Source organism: Brassica rapa, chromosome A07 (assembly GCF_000309985.2).
Source record: "Brassica rapa cultivar Chiifu-401-42 chromosome A07, CAAS_Brap_v3.01, whole genome shotgun sequence".
Taxonomy (NCBI): Eukaryota; Viridiplantae; Streptophyta; class Magnoliopsida; order Brassicales; family Brassicaceae; genus Brassica; species Brassica rapa.
In genome coordinates this window covers 2,858,669-2,880,673 of record NC_024801.2, presented here as the reverse complement: position 1 = coordinate 2,880,673, position 22,005 = coordinate 2,858,669, and the positions used below count along the sequence as shown (strand labels likewise).

At 35.1% G+C, this 22,005-nt stretch overlaps 3 protein-coding genes across 6 annotated transcripts; all 3 read left to right on the top strand.

Moving 5' to 3' along the window:
• Positions 1-2,591: 2,591 nt before the first annotated feature.
• Positions 2,592-3,769, top strand: LOC103845981 (histone chaperone ASF1). The gene is made up of 2 exons (XM_009122897.3): positions 2,592-2,911; positions 3,400-3,769. The coding sequence occupies exons 1-2, from the start codon at positions 2,654-2,656 to the stop codon at positions 3,589-3,591; spliced, it is 450 nt and encodes a 149-aa protein (XP_009121145.1). The 5' UTR covers positions 2,592-2,653; the 3' UTR covers positions 3,592-3,769.
• Positions 3,770-8,400: 4,631 nt separating this feature from the next.
• Positions 8,401-12,151, top strand: LOC103845980 (uncharacterized protein C1604.06c). Of its 3 annotated transcripts, XM_033275048.1 has the most exons (16): positions 8,401-9,170; positions 9,249-9,341; positions 9,417-9,490; positions 9,588-9,652; positions 9,738-9,789; positions 9,910-10,010; positions 10,089-10,156; positions 10,229-10,330; positions 10,409-10,467; positions 10,550-10,724; positions 10,795-10,968; positions 11,045-11,180; positions 11,417-11,474; positions 11,559-11,664; positions 11,790-11,897; positions 11,928-12,151. In XM_033275048.1, the coding sequence occupies exons 1-16, from the start codon at positions 8,769-8,771 to the stop codon at positions 11,928-11,930; spliced, it is 1,776 nt and encodes a 591-aa protein (XP_033130939.1). In that variant the 5' UTR covers positions 8,401-8,768; the 3' UTR covers positions 11,931-12,151. The 3 variants fall into 3 exon arrangements, with proteins under 3 accessions (XP_033130939.1, XP_033130940.1, XP_009121144.1); XM_033275049.1 differs by having other exon boundaries at positions 10,592-10,724; positions 11,790-12,151; XM_009122896.3 differs by having other exon boundaries at positions 8,404-9,170; positions 11,790-12,151.
• Positions 12,152-12,471: 320 nt separating this feature from the next.
• Positions 12,472-20,610, top strand: LOC103845978 (glutamate receptor 3.1). 2 transcript variants are annotated; one of them, XM_009122895.3, is made up of 7 exons: positions 12,472-13,381; positions 13,727-15,344; positions 15,426-15,457; positions 16,044-16,330; positions 16,411-19,451; positions 19,795-19,987; positions 20,070-20,610. In XM_009122895.3, the coding sequence occupies exons 1-5, from the start codon at positions 13,123-13,125 to the stop codon at positions 16,843-16,845; spliced, it is 2,631 nt and encodes an 876-aa protein (XP_009121143.1). In that variant the 5' UTR covers positions 12,472-13,122; the 3' UTR covers positions 16,846-19,451; positions 19,795-19,987; positions 20,070-20,610. The 2 variants fall into 2 exon arrangements, with proteins under 2 accessions (XP_009121143.1, XP_009121142.1); XM_009122894.3 differs by having other exon boundaries at positions 15,936-16,330.
• Positions 20,611-22,005: the final 1,395 nt, after the last annotated feature.

Sequence of the window (22,005 nt, the reverse complement as noted above, 5' to 3'; positions counted from 1 at the left end):
TAACCCTAAGAATACATACAATACTACAACATATGTTTGCCAAACCCCTAAACCAAAGAATATCATGATTCACTACTTCCACTCATCTATCTTGAAAACAAATCAATTTTCATATCTTAATTTATATCACTTAAAACTGTGTATAATTACATGATTTTTATTTTTCACTCATCAAAATATTTTTTACAAAATTTATAAATTATTTTAAGATAAACTGGTACCATACGACTTACAAGTAAGTCGTCCAAACTACTTCCAACATCTCAGACGACTTACTGGGGCTATATTCGTAAAAATAGCTTCTGTTTTTTTGTTTGGTCACAAGGGGATTGACTGTAATTTCACAAGGCTTTTAGGTTAGTTTTGCATTTGATTCAAGTTTGGGTATAGTTTTGGGGTTAAAATCAAGTTGTGGGTTAGTTTTGGCAAATTTCCCTATAATAAAACATGAATTTAATTTTAATCATATTAATTTATATGTTATATTAAATAATTAATTATAAACTAATATAATAAAATTCTAAAAATATATTTAAAAATTAATATAATTCTTATATATATTTTGTTGCTATCTGAATACAATATTTTTATTATAAAGTTAAAAAATTACGATATAAAAATATTAGTCAAACAAAAATATTTATATAAAAATATTTTCGAAAATATTTCTAATATATAAGTCTTTCAAAACTTTTAACACAATAATAAGTACATAGTTTGATGAATGTTTTCTTGACATATATAAACAATTTGATGTTTGATTTAACTATTTAAAATCATAAATAATAACTTAACTTGTGACTGAGTTCAAAACAAATTTTTTTGACTTTACTTTAAACCAGTTTAGGTTTAATACGTGAAACACTATGGCTTCAGTTGATGACCACTAGAAGAATAAAAAAAATAAAAAAATAAAAAATAAAATTTCATTTGAGGAATTGAAAAAAAAAATATATGAATTTTTGTTCAATTTGTTCTTTATCAAAATTGCATAAAGAAATTTGTTCTTATAAATTCATTCCTCCATGGGGAATGTAGGAAAAAAAATAGATCTACCTTTTAATAATTTGACTAAAATTTTAACATAACTGTTATAAATTTTGAGGAACAAAGAATTAACCATAATTTTTTCCTTCAACATGTTCACCGATTAGTGTTTATTATGTTGATTTTTGGATTAATAAGACATAAAATAATAAGTATTCGTAAAATTATTATGTCTGCATATACGGTCAAAATACCTAGTTAAATTATATTTTTAAGATTTTCAAAAAATTATATAAATCCAAATCTTGATCCGAATATCTATATTATTAAAGTTGAAGTACATATTGAGATTGTTTGGCAATATGAATAGTAGTTAAAAAATAGTATTGTTTGGAAACATGGATAGCAATAAGTTAGAAAAACAAAATAATAGGTTTATGCTATTAAAAAAATTAGAAGTCTATTACATTATATTAAAAAGTAATGGGTCTATGTTATTTGATATATATATTCAAATCAAAATAATATTTTAAAATTTATTTATATCAAAAATTCATTCAAAAATATACATATATTCAAAATTTAATTTTTACTAACATATTTTTCAATAACTATTATAAACATATTTTCAATATATATAATAAAAATACAATACAAAGCCCAATTTCAAACACCAACTTAAATTATGGTTTTTATATTTCACATTAAATTTTAAAATATAATATATTTGATTATTTATATGATTGTACGTATAAAATATTATTAATTATAAGAAAACTTATTTGATGGTACGTATAAAATACGATTAATTATATGATAACACATATTTTGTAACCTATGGTGACACATATATGATATATATATATATATATATATATATATATATATATATATATATATATATAATAGTGATTAGGGGTGGGTATTCGGATTTGTTTTCAGGTCTTTTTTTGGATTTCGTGTTCAGTTCAGATCTTTCAGGATTTGGTTCGGATTTGGATAACCAATTTAAATAGGTTTGGTTTAAATATTTGGATAGAGAATTAATAATTATTTAAGTATTTTTGGAGTTTTGAGTATTTTTAACTATTTAAGATATTTACGTTTAATTATTTGTATATATTTTCAAGCATTTATGCGAACTTAAAAGTATCATATATATTATGGATGTTTTTATATATATTAAATCTAAAAATAATTAATATATATAAGTATATAAATCTATTTTGGATACACAAAATACTTCGGTTCAGATCGGATTAAGTTTCAGTTCTTCAAATACCAAAATTTTGAATAATTCGGATATTTAATCAATTGCGGTTCGGATTTAGTACTACTTATTCGGATTGGGATCGGTTCGATTCTTTGAATTCGAGTTTTTTGTCCAACCCTAAATAGTGACATAAAAAGCAAATAGCATCATATTCTTTAAAAAAAATACACCCGCACGGGCGTGCGGGTCAAAATCTAGTTAGATTTATAGTACTAACAATATCCGTCAAATTCGTAAAATAACTCAAGATTTAGATTTTGATATCACTCACGTATTAATGGGCCTCCGAAAAACAAGCCAGTGAAGCCCATAGACTCGCAAGTAAAACGCAAACGCCGCCTTTAGGGAGCTGGTGGCGATAACTCTTGGTTGGTGGAAAATCATCAATTACCCATGGCGTCGCTTCCCTCTGCGAGTTTCCTTCCTTCTCCATCGCTCGTGGTTCTATCCCCGACGAAGATCTTCTCCTCCTCCTCCTCCTCGCGCTCGATTGTTTGCTCTTCGTCCCGTGCCCATGGTTTCTCGTCCATCCCCCGTTCTTCGCCTAGCCTTCGGATGACTAGAAGTGCAAATCATAATAAGCTGCAAGTTGTGGCTATGGCTCCCGAGGAAGAAAAGCTCACTCGTCGCAATCCTCTCGATTTCCCTATTGTAAGTTCCCCTTCAATTAGATTTTGGATATTCCCATAGAATCTCCAGTTTCACATTTTCAATTCGCAGCTTAATTGGTGATTGAGAGTAAAGAAGGTTTGATTCAGTTAGTATTGCTTTTTTGTTTCACCTATTTACTTTTATATGTGATTGAATATAAGAAAACTAGATGAGGGGCTTCTAATCATTATTAGGTCTTGAGGTTGTTTAACCTATGTTTCTATTTGAAGCCATTTTGTATCATTAAGTCTTATTCCTCAGCTTACTGGTTGGTTAGATTCTTGGTGCTCCGTTTTCATTCTTTCCCTATTAGTTTTGGTTATGGAAACTCGAGAATCTACTACATGGGGTTGGGTACATAAAGAGCATGTTCTTATGGTTATGCTTGCTGTTCTCGTTCTACAAGTCAGCACCTTACTAGAAATGGATGTTCCCTCTTGTTATGTGTTGCCAGAAATGATACTAATTTAGTTGTGTTCTACTGCTAGGAGTGGGAGAGACCTAAACCTGGGAGGAGGCCTGATATTTTCCCCAAGTTTAGCCCAATGAAGACGCCATTGCCACCACCGATGCCTTATGATCCCCCAGCAGAAGACGACGAAGAAGAGGAAGAGAAGAAAGAAGAGGAAGAAGAAAACCCTGACCAAGAAGAAGAGGAACAACCGGAGAAGCAACAGTAGATTTTTTATAGTTTGCGAGCGAAAAATGGAAACATCGAGATCTAAGTCTGTTTCTGAGTTTTGTAGTGTTTTTTTGGAGGAGAGGAAAGAGGAAAGAAAAAATCAATCGTTCTCACATTTAGTAGCTCATGATCGTGTACTATATTTCGTGCAATAATCAGAATTATCATTTGCATTATCCCTTCGAACCTACACGTTTGTTTTTTACTCATAATCAACTTGATATTAACCAACTGAAGGGATAAGAGATTTTACACCACAAGAGTGCTTGAACCACACTTACAACAAAGAGATTTACTAACATCTGAGATCACAACGTGGATCCTACGCTACGCTACGCTACCATTCAGTACTAGTTTGGATTCTTTCAGTTTTTAACGTATTCGGGATACATAGATAAATGAACTTTGTGTATTTATTAACTGTCTGTATTTTTGGGTCTTTGGTGTGGTTTGATAGTAAAACTGCAAACCGACTAATACTCAAAACAATGGCAATTGAAGAAGATATAGTTCAGTTTTCATTTTTTGAATAGTTATAAATCAATTGAAGAAGATATAGCATGATGTCAAAAGATGGTTTTGAAGATACCGTTCGTAGAGGATGGAAAGGGATAGGGCAAGCTCAACTTCTACAAATACCAGTAGTCTAACGACTAAGTAGATGTAGAACCCATATATCTCGATGGAAGAGACACAATAGGAACAATGCAGAGGAGAGAATAGGAACGCTGCGAGCCTTGTTGGATCAAGCTGTAACATCTGCAACAACGAGTCAGGAAAGGAGGTCTGAGATCAGAAAGGAATTGAATCAAGCTTATATAGATGAAGAAATCTATTGGAAACAAAAAAGCAGAATCAATTGGCTAAGGTCTAGAGATCGAAATACGGGTTACTTCCATGCAGTCACAAAAGGAAAAAGAATCAAAAATACTATCAGTGTAATCCAAGATGACCAGGGAGTTATTCATAAAGGTCATAAGGCGATTTCAACAGTGGCGATCAACTACTTTAATAAGCTGTATACATCTGAAAGGGTTAATCCAGCAATGTATGAGAAGGTGTTTCATGATTTTCAGAGACGAGTTACTCCAAATATGAATCATGACCTTACTAGAATGGTTACTGAGGAAGAAGTCTATAGAGCTGTAATGGATATTGGTGCACATAAGACTCCTGGTCCAGACGGGTTTACTGCGGTCTTCTATCACAGTTATTGGGAGGAAATTAAAGACGATGTGATGACGGAGATTACAGCTTTTTTTTGAGACAGGAGAGATGGATCATCAGCTCAGTCACACTAATATATGTCTGATACCAAAGGTATATCCTCCCACTGGTATGAAAGAGTTCAGACCTATAGCGCTTTGTAATGTCTCATATAAGATCATTACTAAAGTCTTGGTCAACCGACTCAAGGAACATCTGAGTAATATCATCTCAGAGAATCAGAATGCTTTCATTCCGGGAAGAATGATTTCAGACAACTTTGTGATAGCTCATGAAGTTTTTCACAGTCTTAAAGCTAGAAAAAGACATGCTTCTTCTATATGGCAGTTAAGACATATATTACTAAAGCATATGATAGACTGGAGTGGAATTTCTTAGCTGAGACTATGAAGGTTATGGGCTTTGATGGCAAATGGATTCGATGGATAATGAGTTGTGTCACTACAGTTAAATATTCGGTGCTAGTGAATGGATCTCCGGAGGGTCTTATCACGCCAGCTCGTGGACTGAGACAAGGGGATCCTCTGTCCCCTTATCTGTTTATACTGTGTGCCGAGGTACTCTCACATTTGATGACAAGAGCAATGCTGGATAGATCGCTATTAGGAGTGAAAATATCAAACAATGCACCAGCGGTTAATCATTTGTTGTTCGCGGATGATTCACTATTCTTTTCCTTGGCTAATGAGAAGGCAGCAAAGAAACTCAAGACTATATTTAGCATCTACGAAGCTGTTTCAGGACAAGCAATCAATCTCTCCAAATCCTCGATTACGTTTGGAGCTAAGGTTAACCCCACGATTAAGACAAAAATGAGGTGCTTGCTAGGAATATTTAATGAAGGAGGAATTGGTAAGTATTTGGGACTGCCAGAACAAGTGGGGAATAAGAAAAGTGAGATGTTTGCCTACATTATAGATAAGGTTAAGTCTGTAACACAAAGCTGGAAACAGAGGTATCTATCTACTGGTGGTAAGGATGTTCTGTTGAAAGCTATTGCAGTGGCGATGCCAATCTTCTCAATGAATATATTTAGATTGCCAAAAGAGGTATGTGCTGAGATCAATGCAGTCTTAGCTAAATTTTGGTGGGGAGCTGGTGATAAGAAAGGCTTGCACTGGTATTCTTGGGATAGAGTAAGTGTGCCAAAAAGAGAAGGAGGTCTTGGCTTTAAAGATTTGGAAATTTTTAATCAAGCTCTGCTAAGCAAACAAGTTTAGAGAATTATGCAACACCCTCACTGTCTGATGGCTCGTATTCTGAAAGCGAGATATTTCCCTGAGGAGGACATTTTGAATGCAAAGCTTAAAAATAAAGCTTCTTATGCTTGGAAATCGATTCTACATGGGCGTGATCTTATTAGTAAAAGGATGCGTTATATTATTGGTGATGGAACTCTGGGTAATATGTGGACAGATTCATGGATACCAGATCACCCACCAAGACCACCAAGAGCCCGTGGAGTGTATCAGTTGGAGGAAAAGGTGAAAGAATATTTTAACACTACTAGAGATCAATGGAATGAACAAAAACTGTGGGAAGTGATCATTGATGAGGATGTGGATAAGATTCTAGCTCTAAAAATAAGTTCAGTGGCACGGCAAGACTTATTGGGTTGGCACTATAATGAAGATGATATTTACACAGTGAAATCAGGATATTGGCTAGGCACGCACTTACCGTCCAATCCACCTACAACTCCAACTCATGGACCTGCAGTTTTGAAACACAAAGTTTGGAAAACAAAAGCTCCTGCTAAGCTAAAATACTTCCTGTGGAGGCTTCTGTCTAGGAGCTTAGCAACTGGTAATAATCTGAAGAGACGTCATATTACTCAAAATGATCAATGTCGAAGATGTTGCTCTGCAGTAGAAACAGAGGATCACATTTTCTTTGAATTCCCTTATGCAAAAAGGATATGAAGAACATCTGGAATTTCTAATATCATTATCAACAACTCGAGCTCAACACTAGAAGAGAAGATTGATGCATGCTTGCAATGCTCATTATCAGATGGATTGTCACACCTGCAGGATTTGCCCTTCTGGCTGCTATGGAGATTATGGAAGAGCAGAAATGTTCTAATTTTCCAGCAAAAGGAAATTCACTGGAGAAGTTTATTGAGATATGCACGGGAGGATGCAACAGAATGGAAACAACTGGATAATAAGGTTGAAGAGAATCATACAAAACGAAGACAGAGCAATCGATCTCCTGAGTGTCTACATTGGAAGAGACCTATGATTGGGTGGGTTAAGTGTAATACTGATGGAGCTTATAATTCTCTACTAAATCAAAGTTCGGCTGGTTGGGTTATAAGGGAAGTTAACGGTACTTATAAAGGTTCGGCTCAAGCGAGGGGGAGGGTGAATAATGATGCTTTGGAATCTGATCTACAAGCTATACTGATGGCTTTACAACACTGCTGGAGTTTGGTTTATAGGAAAGTTATTATGGAAAGTGATTGTCAGAAGGCGATAGATATCATTAATAAAAAGAGACTTCACTTTGCATATTATAATTGGAGAAGAGAGATTCAATGGTGGGCGGCTAAGTTTCAGGACGTTAAATTCCAATGGACAAGAAGAAGCGCAAATAAAGTTGCAGATTTGTTGGCAAAACAAATTGAAGATGGTGTTGCATTTTCCTTTCATTATTATGTACCACAGTTCTTAAGTGTATTACTCCATGAAGATTACTTACATTCAAGTTAAATTCAATAAATTGACGTTATAAAAAAAAGAATAGTTATAAATCATTTTAATAAAATATTGGATAATCCGGAGAGTTAAAAATATGAGATAATTCAAATAATGTTAAAAAAAGATAATTTAAATAATTTTGAATATTTAGAATAAAAGTATGAGGATGTAAAATTGCGGATATCAACTAAAATTTGAGTGATATAAAAATCTTTCAAATATTTATGATTTTCGTTATGGTTTTGAGTCTTTTTGACATATTTTAATTCGAGTCATTCTTAGGTTCACTCCCTAGGGTGAACCTATAGGTTCACCAACCAATAGAATTTCATTATTTCAAATTCGATATCTTTTAAAAAAGGAAACAAAATATTCTCAAATTATATTATGTTTTTAAAATAAAAAAAAAAGATAATAGTTACAGAAAAAAGAATTAAAAAATATATATTTTAATGTTCTCAACAAAACACTAAACCCTAAATCCTAATCCCTAAACCCTAAATCCTAAACCCTAAACCCTTGGATAAACCCTAAACCCTTGGGTAAATCCTAAATCCTTGGGTAAATCCTAAACCCTTGGGTAAACCCTAAACCCTTGGATAAATCCTAAACTCTAAATAAAAAACACTAAAACCCTAAACCCTAAACGCTTGAATGTTTTAGTGTATAGTGATTTTGATTTAGAGTTTTGGATTTATCCTATAGTTTAGGGTTTATCCAAGGGTTTAGGGTTTAGGATTAAGGGTTTAGGGATTAGAATTTAGGGTTTAGGGTTTAATGTTATGCTGACGACGTAAAATATTTTTTTTGTAATTATTACTATTTTTTTTTTACTTTTAAATTTTAAAAACATAATATAATTTGACAATATTTTATTTCCTTTTTTAAAAGATATCAAATATAAAATAAAATAATCCTATTGGTTGGTGAACCTAGAGGTTCACCCTAGGGGGTGGACCTAAGAATAAGTCTTTTAATTCCGTCCGGTTTCATGCCAATAGCCTATTGTAACTCTGTGTTGAAGTTGGGTTAATCATATGCTTCTTCAGTGGTTGTAACTGAAAATTTAAAAGGTTGGTGGGGCTCATTCTTGATATTTGTACATGTTACTTACGGGGGCAATATAAATCCTTGTTTCGTTAGTGCTCAATACGCCGTCGTATTATTTCAACGACATCGTTAGGTTTTTATTGTGCCCTTCTCTGCTAAACCCTCCGTCTCCGCCACGAAACCAGAGAGCTCAACAATGGCGTCGATACTCTCAAAGAACCAAAAGAAGAAACAAGACTACACCTTGAAAGAGCTCAAGTCACTAGGCAGCGACCTACTCTCATCTCGAGCTCACATCAAGAACCTCCCTCTCCTTCTCTCCTTCATCTCGCCAGAATCTCCGCCGCAGTTCGTGGTGGAATCCCTCCTCTCACTCCAGTCCTTCTTCACTCCTCTTCTCTCTCAGCTTCCCTCCACTTCTTCTTCTTCTTCAACGAAACGACCTCGTTCCGAAGAAGACGACGATGATACTTCAAACAAGAAGACAGATGAAGACCCTGAAGTCATCTTCAACGCTTGGCTAAGATCGAAGCTTGACGAGTTCGTGAAGCTTCTACTTGATGTTCTTGTCTCTCAACAGTCTGAAGACACTCTAAGGGTAACTCTCCTGTCTTGTCTCTGTTTTTGCATCGTCGTTTCATGTAGCCTTAACGATGATGATGATGTTTTATTTTAGGATATAGTTTTGGGCACATTAATGGAGTTTGTAAAGCTTCTGAATGCGGGAAGGTTTCACTCTTCCATCTTCCACAGAATACTTAATGCTATTGTAAGTTTATTTTATGAGAAAAAAAATCTGTTCGTTATTTGCAGTGCTTTGATACTTTTACTATTGTCTCTGTAGATTCACTCTGCAGTTGATATTGACGTATTCTTGGATATACTTACCTCAAAGTACGTCAAGTACATTGACGTCCGGTATGTTGTTTGATAACCCTTTTTGTTTTATATGTATTCATGTTTTTGTTTGTATGCTCATTTGGGATTTGACTTTGAATATCGATTTGTGCTACAGCTATTTTACATACATCAGCATGGAGAAGTTTGTGAAAACACTTGAAGCATCAGCAGTTGTGTCTGGTGCGCTTGTTTGTCCTTTCTTTATTGACAACAAATTTCTTTTGAGTTTTATGTGTATCTCTGATGTGGTTTTTGCCTTTTGTAGCTGATAGAACCGTGATAGAACATAGTGAGACTGAGAATGAATCGAAAGACAGGTTAGTCTCAGTAAAATTTCAATTCTTTCGTTCTACAGCTTGTATTTTCTGCTCGTTTCTTCCAAGACTGTTTGAGTGTAACTATTACTATGCTGTTTTTTTTTTTTTTTTGAATCGTAGCCTGGAACTCTCTATTCGCAAGATCTATCAAGTTTTATCTCCAATTCCACCACCTCAAAAACAAGCTGAAAAGTCTGACCACGAGATGTGGAGTGGTTCAGGTGACTATTTATTTAAAATTTGTTTAAAGGACGCCATCTCTTTTAAGATTTACTAATAAAGGTCATGTGCATTATCAGATGAAAGTAGTAGTAGTAGTGAGAAACCGAAAGATAAGAAGAAAAAGAATAAAGATCAAGACAGCAGTGTGAGTTTCCATTTGCTAAAATTGCTTCCTGCGATGCAGTTGCTTACTTTTGCGTCTTAATTTATTATGTAGCTTCTTTCTCCGACTACAATTGCCAAGAGGATGAAGCTGAAGTTCACTAAAGCATGGATCTCATTTCTCAGACTGCCTCTTCCCCTTGACGTTTACAAGGAGGTTCTGCTTTACTTTTACAACTAACCCTTTGTCTGGAATTGGATTAACTTACCAATATGCTATCTTGGTGATGATCAGGTTCTTGCTAGTATTCACCAGACAGTCATTCCCCATCTGTCTAATCCTGCAATGTTATGGTAAACATATATTACCAAAGCTTTATACATTGTTTCCTTTGATAATGCGTACATATGTTTTATCATACTTGTTAACTTGCAGCGACTTCCTAACAAAATCATATGACATCGGGGGAGTTGTCAGTGTGATGGCTCTAAGCAGCCTCTTCATCCTCATGACGGAACATGGCTTGGAATATCCCAACTTTTATGAAAAGCTCTATGCGTTACTGGTTCCTTCGGTCTTTGTGGCTAAGCACCGAGCAAGATTTCTTCAGGTATTTACTAAATGAATTACTAATTTATAATCCGTCATCGTTCCCTCTATATCTGAAACGCTTTCTGCAGCTGCTTGATGCTTGCCTTAGGTCATCACTGCTCCCAGCGTATCTGGCAGCTTCATTCGCAAAGAAACTAAGCAGATTGTCACTTTCTGTTCCTCCTTCGGGATCGTTGGTCATTACGGCTCTTATCTACAACCTCTTGCGAAGACACCCTACAATCAACCATCTTGTGCATCAGGTATAGTCTTCCTTAGTGCTTGAAAATGCAACAAAAATCATGTTTATAAAAGCATGCACTTACAAATGTGGTGCAGGAAACCGTTGAAACCGCCAACGAAGCCAATTCAGAGGCTGACGAACCCAATGAGTGCCGACCAAAGACCAACAAAAATCTTGGTATTGACTATTTCAACAACCAGGAAAGTGATCTCAAGAAAACTGGTGCCATGAGTAAGTATTTTGCCTTTCCCAGTGATGTAGAAGCATATCCAACAGTAATATCTATGATGTGTATCTCTAGATGTGTACTTTCTTAATGGTGGCACTGTAGCATAACGAGATGTATAAGCTTTGATTAATGTTTCTCTAGATTCGCACACAAAATGAAGTTCTGATTTAGAGGGTGTTGCTTTACTTCCTGTGAAGTCATTTCATAAGAAAACTAATGATATTCATTACTTTTGCAGGGAGTTCTCTTTGGGAGATTGACACTTTGCGCCACCATTACTGCCCACCAGTTTCAAGGTATATCTTACTCACCAAACGATATTATCCTTAGAGAATAAATAAGTTCTATTACATTTTGATATCTCTCTTTTTCTTGTGTAGGTTTGTTTCATCTCTGGAAACTGATCTAACCATCAGAGCGAAAACAACTGAAATGAAAATAGAAGATTTCAGCTCTGGTTCATATGCCACCATCTTCGGAGACGAGGTAATGCAGCTTTATGGCTCTTATGCAGAAACTCCTTGCTGTAATTAGACATCACTCAGACTAATGAGACCATAAACCATTAGACAAGCTAACTGTGGGGACACATATATATTTAAAAATGGCAGATTCGGAGAAGGGTAAAACAAGTTCCATTAGCCTTCTACAAAGCGGTTCCAACATCTCTGTTTGAGGATTCAGATTTTCCAGGGTGGACGTTCAACATTCCTCAAGAGGAGGGAAAATGCTAAGTGGTTTCTAAACAGTAGCCAACTCATGAGCTTAAACAAACACTGCAGGTATTAGAAGATTTGTGATACCAAGTTTTGTAGTTTGGATCGTTCAGATATAGTTTTTTTCTTTTTTTTTGGTTTTGATACTGAATGTGTTTTAAGGCGTACACCTACACAATAGACCATACATTTGTCTCTGGTCGATTTGTCACTCGTGGAATACTTTTAAGTTCACTAATCGCAGTGCGTTGATGATATTGCTCTGTGGTCCAATTTTAGTGGATATTCCATACAAACATTGCATTTGTGGTGGTCTCGTCCTAATAAAATTCTTATCCTTCATCATTTCATTCTTTTCATCGTGCATTGGTTTGTTCAATTAGGTACTCACAACTCCCATTTTGTATCATGAGGTTTCGCAGTGCTGCTTATAGTATCTCCTTTTAATATGAGATCATCATGCCAACTAAAAAAAAGCCTAGTATACTATTATCTATTGGTAATCAAATAAAAATATTTCGTATTAAGAAGAAAAATAACATTTTCTTAATCATCTACTCTTAAGTTCTTCTACTGCATCTTCAGGTGTTTTCGGATTTGGAAAAGAAAGTGGCCCACTTTCACAATTTCAGTGTTTTGTCACTTTCTTTATTCCAAAATGGAGATCTTCGTTTCGGTGACCACTTGTTGTTGTTGTTGGCCATCTCATTTCCCACGTTTTATCCTGAAGCTGTGCCTCCTCCTCCATAGATTCTGTTTGTTAGTAATCAAAAAATTTCAAATCCCACTAAGAAAAGTTTGTTCCTTTCTCAAATCTCCAACTATTTATATTCACTTTTTTATTGAACACGCCTCTCTAACTTTCTTCTTCTTCTTCTTCTTTTCCCCCTTTCTTGTCATTTTCTTTTATCTTGCTTGTTCCTCATGTCTTAATCTATAACTCTATATCCCTTTTCAGCCATTATTATTCTTAGCTTTTATTTTTCAACGCCCTCATGATATATCTTTCTTTTTATTTGTTTATTTAAAGCATTATTTAGTTTTGGGGTTTGGCATCATCTCTGCCTCTAACTCATCTCCACCGTCTTAACCTCTCGTGACACTTTTTCAGTTCCCTTTCTCACTGTTCAAACTGAAACCTACTTGCTTTGCTTCTGTCCCCGTGAAAACTTGTTTGGCGTTTAGCTCAAGTTCACATTTTTGTTGATAAGTATTAAAGAACCAAGCAATGAATTGTGTTCTGTTGGGCTTTATTGTTCTTGGTGCTTTTCTTGGTTTACTTTCAGAGGGAGCTTCTACGTCTAGGCCTCGTGTTATTAAAGTAGGTGCTATATTCGGTTTAAACACCATGTACGGCCATACTGCAAGTCTTGCTTTCAAAGCTGCTGAGGAAGATGTCAACTCTGATCCTAGCTTCCTCGGTGGATCAAAGCTCCGTATTATGATCACTGATGCTCAACGCAGTGGTTTCCTCAGCATCATGGGAGGTCAGAACTGAAAAAACTCAAAATCTTGTTTTCATTGTATCCATATTGTTACGATAAATAGGCCATCTAAGTCCCACATCGGATATTAGACCAAAAAAATCCAATATATATATATATATATCTGTTCTAATTCCACTTAGTATGGGACTTTTTGAAGAGTAACCGACCTAAGAACAAATTTGTGAGAGCTTAGGTTCAAAACGAACAATATCATATTAAGCAGAGGGTTGGAACATATTTGGCTTTAGTAGAGCGTCCGCCCAGAAGGGCATCTGGTCCATCACATCACATATTTGCTTGATTGTTTCTGGTAAACTTACTGCATTTATCCTATTGTTGTTGCAGCATTGCAGTTCATGGAGACTGATGTAGTGGCTATAATTGGTCCACAGACATCAATCATGGCTCATGTCCTGTCTCATCTTGCTAACGAGCTTACTGTTCCTATGTTGTCATTCACGGCTCTTGACCCTACCCTCTCTCCACTCCAGTTCCCTTTCTTTGTCCAAACAGCACCTAACGATCTGTTCCTGATGCGCGCCATTGCAGAGATGATCACATACTACGGCTGGTCAGACGTAGTGGCGTTATATAACGATGATGACAACAGCAGAAACGGCGTCACAGCCTTAGGAGATGAGCTTGAAGAGAGGCGTTGTAAGATTTCTTACAAGGCGGTGCTTCCACTGGACGTTGTGATTACTAGTCCAGCTGAGATCATAGAGGAGCTGACTAAGATCCGAGGAATGGAGTCTCGGATCATCGTTGTGAACACTTTCCCAAATACAGGCAAAATTATCTTTGAGGAAGCAAAGAAACTTGGGATGATGGAGAAAGGCTATGTTTGGATAGCTACAACTTGGCTGTCTTCTCTAGTAGACTCAGATTTCCCTCTGGATCTTAAATCTCTCAATGGAGTTCTGACACTACGTCTTCACACTCCTGATTCAAGAAAGAAAAGAGACTTTGCGGCACGGTGGAAGAAGAACAAGACTATTGGGTTGAATGTCTATGGTTTGTATGCTTATGATACTGTCTGGATCATCGCGCAAGCTGTGAAGTCATTTCTGGAAGCTGGAGGTAATCTAACCTTCTCTCATGATGCAAAGTTAAGCAACCTTAAAGGCGAAGCGTTGAATCTAAGTGCGTTGAGCAGATTTGATGAAGGACCACAGCTTCTTGATTACATTATGCGTACAAAGATGTCTGGTCTAACAGGTCCGGTTCAGTTTCATCGAGACAGATCAATGGTACAGCCTTCATATGATATTATCAACGTGGTCGATGGCCGTTTTCGCCAAATAGGTTACTGGTCTAACCATTCTGGTCTTTCTGTTGTGCCTCCTGAATCGTTTTATAACAAACCTTCTAACCGTTCTAGCTCAAACCAGCATCTGAACTCTGTAACTTGGCCTGGAGGGACATCGGTTACGCCTCGTGGATGGGTTTTTCCTAACAACGGGAAGCTGTTGAGGATCGGTGTTCCGAATAGAGCAAGCTTCAAGGACTTTGTGTCGAGGGTCAACGGAAGCAGCAGCCACAAAGCGCAAGGGTATTGCATCGATGTGTTTGAAGCTGCGGTGAAACTGCTTTCTTATCCGGTTCCTCACGAGTTCATTTTCTTCGGAGACGGTCTCCAGAATCCAAACTACAATGATCTTGTCAACAAGGTCGCCAATGGGGTTGACTTCGATGCTGCTGTAGGAGATATAGCCATTGTCACAAAACGAACAAGGATTGTGGATTATACTCAGCCATACATTGAGTCAGGCCTTGTAGTTGTTGCTCCTGTGACAGCGCTTAACGAAAATCCTTGGGCCTTCTTACGCCCTTTCACTCCTCCTATGTGGGCTGTAACAGCTTCTTTTTTCATGGTCGTTGGAGCTGTGATATGGATTCTTGAACACCGGACAAACGATGAGTTTCGAGGTCCCCCAAGGAGACAAATCATTACCATTCTCTGGTTAGTAGTTAGTACGCATGAGTCTTCTTATTTGCCTCCATAAATTAAAGATTGCTTTAAATCTTTTTTTTTCCAATGCAGGTTCACCTTCTCGACCATGTTTTTCTCTCACAGTAAGTCTCAAAACTCCTTCAAGCTTAGTTACTGTGAAGTTTTCTAGGCCTGTGGTTATTACCCAAACCGAACCGATCCAAAAAGTTTAGTTTTCAGTTAGATTGGGTCGAAGGTTCGGTTCAGTTCTGCAACTAATTTTTTTTTGGTATTCGGTTTGGTTTGATTCGGTAATCGGATAGTTCAGTTTTCTGAAAAATAAAAAAATTTCCAAACAGTACCAATCTTACCGAAATTTCGAACCGAGCTAAACAAAATCCAAAATAACCGAAATAATAGAAACTTTTCATATTTTATTCAATCTAAACCAAAAATTTAACCGAATTAACCGTTTGAAACCGAACTAACCAAACCGAACCAATTTTTTCGGTGAGATTTCGACTGACCCGAACTAACCGAATTCCGAATTAACCGATCCGAACTAACCAAACCCACATGCCTAAAGTTTTCTTAGCATCTTTTATGAAATCAAACTATCAGGAGAGAATACAACGAGCACTCTTGGTCGCATGGTGCTGCTGATATGGCTATTTGTGGTTCTAATCATTACATCTAGCTACACTGCGAGTCTGACATCGATGCTTACAGTGCAACAGCTAAATTCACCTATAAAAGGAGTAGATACACTCATCAGCAGCAGTGGTCGTATTGGCTTCCAGGTTGGTTCATTTGCTGAAAACTACATGATTGATGAGCTCAACATCGCCAGATCAAGACTTGTGGCTCTCGGCTCCCCTCAAGAGTACGCTACTGCGCTTCAGAATGGTACTGTTGCTGCAATAGTTGATGAACGTCCTTATGTTGATCTCTTTCTCTCAGACTACTGTAAGTTTGCCATCAGAGGTCAAGAGTTCACCAGATGCGGTTGGGGATTTGTGAGTCCATCTTCTGACTCTCTTCTTTCTTTACTGTGCATGTTTTGAACATAATCTGATCTTGCTTCTCTGTTTAAAAGGCATTCCCAAGAGACTCTCCTTTAGCAGTGGACATGTCAACAGCAATTCTTGGTCTATCTGAAACTGGGGAGCTTCAGAGGATCCATGACAGATGGCTTTCCAAATCTAACTGCAGCAGCCCGCACGGGTCTCAGTCAGGTGACTCAGAACAGCTCAACGTGCACAGCTTCTGGGGGATGTTCCTTGTCTGTGGTATCGCTTGTTTTGTAGCTCTCTTTATCCACTTTGTCAAGGTAGTCCGCAACTTCATCAAACACAAGCCAGAAGAAGAAGAAAAGGATATACCTTCACCAGAGAGTTCTCGTTTGAAAAAGCTGCAGACTTTTCTAGCTTATATTGATGAAAAGGAAGAGGAATCCAAGAGAAGGTTTAAGCGCAAACGAAGCAGCCTTTCTATGAATGCAAATAGTAGTATCTCATCTAGACAAATATGAAATAAACATAAGGTGTTCTTTGTTCATCTGTACATTTTAACACACACCTCATTTGTAAGCAAAATTGGATTTTGTCATAGATGCAGATTTGGATAAAGAATAATACATTTACCAATCATCCAAACTAAAGCATAAACTTTTAACTTCAGAACTACTTGTAAGTTGCAAGACAGAAGTGGAAAACAAGCTTTTCCGGTTCGGTTTAGAGGTGTTGTGGCTAAACTCAAACATTGATTCAGTGGTCAGGTGGGAATGGAAAATGAGGGGATATAATTCTGATCTCACTCCACTAATCAGCTTTGCTGGTTTCATTACTTGTAAGTTGAATTTCAACAAGTTTTGTTGCTGTTGGTCAATCTATTAATAATATGAATCCCATTTAATATTAAAAATTGTGTCTTTTCATAAAAAACTGATATTAATTTGATTTTTTTTAAAGTAGTTATACTATCTTCATAAGTGAGTTGTGTCTTTTCATAAAAATTGAGATTACTTTTGTTTCTCCAACATGTAACTATTGGAAAAGTTCTAAAATATAACTTTTTTGTCAACAAGTTCTAAAATATAATTAAAATATCCCAATCAATAAGTTTATTTGTACAATTATTAGTTTTAAAAGTTGTGTCTTCTCATTATAAAAGACAATTTTTTTAAAAAATTGTTAAAATATTCCAACAAGTGTCTCTTCTACAATTATGTATTTTTCAAATATAATAAAGTGACTTTTGTCATGATGTGTCTATTCATAATATTTTGTAAATGTAATATTTTAAAATAACTATCTAAAATTTAAAGTTGCGACTTTCGTATAGATCTTTGAAAATATATAAATAGTTTATCTCAATAAATTCCTCATTGTAATTTTTTCACATTTATTAAAATGGTGAAGAAAAAAAATTGTGTATAGTTTACATGCTTATAAATTCTTAGATGATATTCAAATGAAATATTGTCAACAAAAGATATTAGGTAAGATCATTCGACTTTGGATGGTAAAAAATCCTAAATGAAATAATAAAATTATTAATCTTAATTTTCTTCTACTAGATTAAAATGTATGTTTTTTTCTTCAGAACTGCATTTCTGATTATGTATGTTCCATGAACATATAATCCATGTCTTATATATTCATTATTTTAGATTATATTTTAAAAAAATTATTATGACTATATTATTATAAATATCTAAAAATATTCTGATAATTCGGTTTGTAGTGTAATTTACTTATTTTATAATATTACATATTAAAAAAATATCGTTTTAAATGATTTTTTTTCTTGTTTATATTATCATGTCTTGGAGTGGATTTTTTTGTCTGATTTGTTTTCGTTTATCCGGGTATCAGATAAAATGTTCGGATCTATTTAGACAATTTTATTTATGAATAGGCCAGTATTATTATCTTTAAAAAAGTAATAGACCAGTATTAAGAAAATGTAGACCATGAATAAACATCTTTATATATCCACATTTTAATTTATCATGAGTTTGATATATGTACTATTTATTAATTGACTCTAATTACACATAAATGGGAATGATTGTTGGAGATTTAAGTGATCTTTTAAAACACTTAAGTGTACTATTATAGTTTTTTAGATGAACAATTGAAAATGATTAAATGAAACATTACAATTGTTGGTGATTGCAATTTTAACATTAAAAATTAAACCAATAGAATCTGCGTCTAAAAATCTTTAAATACACAAATAGTGGGATTAACTTAAAAGTTTTCCACTCAACAATCTAGTTTTCTGAATCAGGAATTATTGATGAGTCCTAACCTTCAATAGCAGAGGCTGAGATGTTCAAATTCAAAACTCAATTATACGAATTTGAGTCTATGAGCGGTTATAACTATACCAAGTTACCAAAGTAATATCGGGAGGAAAAATATATAAAATAGTTGTAGTTGATATTTGATCATATATCGATACAAAATTTCTTATAATTTTGGTTCCATATTTCTTTATATTGGGATTAATATATAATACAAATTTTAGCTTTTCAATCTAATATTATAAAGAAGACTATTCTCTCACGAGAAGGAGCCACATCACTAATTCGATTCACCACGTTGCGACACCTGTCCCCTTTCTTCTAAACTCACCGTTTCATTTATTTCGTATTGGGTTTTGGGGTTTCTTTGACTTTGTCGTTGGGCTTCTTTCTGCACACGATCAGCCCGTCGAACTCTACATTCAATATCAAAACTGAAACGTTGCGTTTTAGATTAGGGTTTTCGTTGTCTCTCTCTCGCGTCTCCATTGTTCCTGCATGGATCGATCTTTCATCTTCTTCATCCGCTACGAGATGATGCAGTAACTGATCCCCTCATAAAGCCCTCCTTAATCACTCACACACGATCTCCATTCGATGCGACCCTGGAGAGTGCAAGGCGGTGGAAGTCTACTATAAAAAGATATGAATCATGCTTTCATAATCATCCTTCATTCTAAACTAATCATTATACAAAAGGTTTGAGTCATGGCTAACGATTTGGTTATCCTCTCCGATCTACAGACTGGCCACTCTTCCTCCTCCGTTCAAGTTCGCCTGCTCCGATTTTGGGAGGCCAGGAACGTCCGGCGTGGTGGAGAGCTTATGTGAGTCGATATGTTCCTTCTTGATCCTCGAGTAATCTATTTTACTGATATTTTTGTTTATAGTTTTAATTAGATCTCCGGTTATATTCTATATACATCGCCACCGTCTTGATTCCAGATTATCATTATTCATTGTGTTTTGAAGTTCCTGTCGTAGATTTATGGTCGAGCCATCCCCCAGCTTTTAATGTGTGATATCTTCTATTCACAATGTTCGTATTTTTAAGGCTGTGAAAATTCTCCCTTTCTGACTATTAGTTTATTTAGATTTATGGCTGAGCCATTTCCCAGCTTTTGATGTTTGATATCTTCTTTCACAATGTGATAATACCGGTGTATGAAGGTCCTAATGAGTTGAGCAGCTGGCAAATAAAACTCAAAGAGAGAAGAGAGAGGTTCAAGTTGTGCTCCGTGTGGACAAGGACTAGGAGGTTTCTGATCCGAATCCTCACAACTCCATTGTAAGGTCTCTCAACCACAATTGTACAGGTTCTGCTGAGTACACAAGTCTAAGATATCTTGAGAGCTCATCAGCGGTAAGCTCTGAGAACAGGAGAAGACATTTCTTATGACTCTACAACAGATTTGATGTTTAACTTATGCTCTAAATTGCTCCAGGAATCAAGTTCGGATCTAGAAAGACGAGACAGAAACATTCAAGACCTGAAACAAGAGCAGGAGCAACCAAGTCCTGTCTCTTTTCTAGAGAGGATACGTCTGGAAGAAGAAACAGTAGAAGAGAAGATTAGATTGCTAGCTTTTGATGATTCAGGCATGAATCTTCTAGAAAAGGACTCAGTTCACAAGTTTGTGAAGAAAGTTCTTGAAGTTTTAAGACTGAACTGGACTAATCTCATGGCAAGATGCATCAAAGAAACATCACTACTCGACGAATTCTCACACGAAGCTTCTTCTAGTTCTTGATCACACGGACGAGATCACACCTAGCCAGGCGCAGGTAGCATCGGAGAAGGTGAAGAAAGCACGCAAGGCATAGGTGAAGAGGATTGGAGTACAAGACGCAGTTTTTCCTGTGTGTTTTTTAATGCTGAAGTCGTTTATGTTGTTTTTTTTTTCCTTTTCTGGTGTTTGCTTTATTAACAAGTTTGACTTTTACACTTTCCTACTTCTATAGTTTTGGTTTTCTTAATACCAAATATAAATATATCTCATTTAGGAAATATTTGGTATTATATGGTTTTTTTTAATTCAAGTTAGTATTCTCTATATTCTGTCATGATTGAAAAAATGATCATGTTTAACGTAGGCAATCATCCGCATATTTTGAGTCCAATTTGACAACGACAACATATACTAAACATGCGATGGGTCCATTCATATTCGATATTTCCCTTCATTTGCATTTTATTCAACAAATACTAAATATAAATATAATGCTCACACAGTACCTTCGGCTCCATAATAGTTAAGAAGCTAAACACATGACCCGTATACATTATATTTATAGTATACATATATTTTTAGCTTAGCATTGAACTGGTTTACTTGGTACGCTATCTCTGATCCTGTATGTTCTCAAGTACTGACTTTATCACTCTCTTCGCCGGAAAAGGAGCCAATGTGTTCTTGAACAATTATAGGCTTCGACGACGGTATCGTTCACCAGTGTTTTAAGTGTCATATTTTGAAAGACTGGACTCCTTCTTCTCTTATTGTCTTACATTTGGTACTTTTATGAAAACCCTTTTCTTAACGCTTAAACATTGTTTTAAATTTAAGGTTTCATATAAAGAGTCTGTGACACATATTATATATATATACTATCTTTTAAAGATCAAGATATCCACAAATATATAATAGAATTATATGCATACTAAAAAGACACCAGAAAGAAAGAGCCAGCATAAATTAAAAAAAACCCCATGTTTAATTAAATAAACTATTATGTGTACTTGAAATATTCTTTCATGAATATTATAGCAAGAAAGGTAGAAAAAAATTATAACTAACATTCAGTAAGAGAATATTAACTTTATCGTACATATTTATGTATAAATCAAATTACTCTTTAATATAAAAAATATAGTTTAATTAGTCAAACTTCTCAATTATTGTACTGTAAAACTTTCAATGGTTGATTAGAAAGAGTAATTTAACTATAACTAACAAATCCCTATAAGGAAAGTTATATATATAGTTAGATATATGCAATGAGCATAAAATTTTTAAGTCCCCTAATGAAATATAAAACAAAAAGTAGAAAAATATAGAAAAATAATTAGTAGACCAATTAAGATAATAGTAATAAAAAAATTTAAAAGTAAATTATTAAACCATAATATTATTAAATAAGTAAATATTAAATCAAATATTTGTCGACGGAAATGTCAAAGTATGTTTTGTTTATTTTCCTAAAATTAGACTGTAGGCAAAAAAAACCAAATATCAATAAAATTGTATTATGTATATTATTAAACCCCTTAAATATACTACTATATTATATAATAAAACCAGCATCTTTGGTTCGCTTGGTTTGTTCAGTTAATAAACCATACTATAACCATAAATCGTGATTTTTTAAATATAATATCAA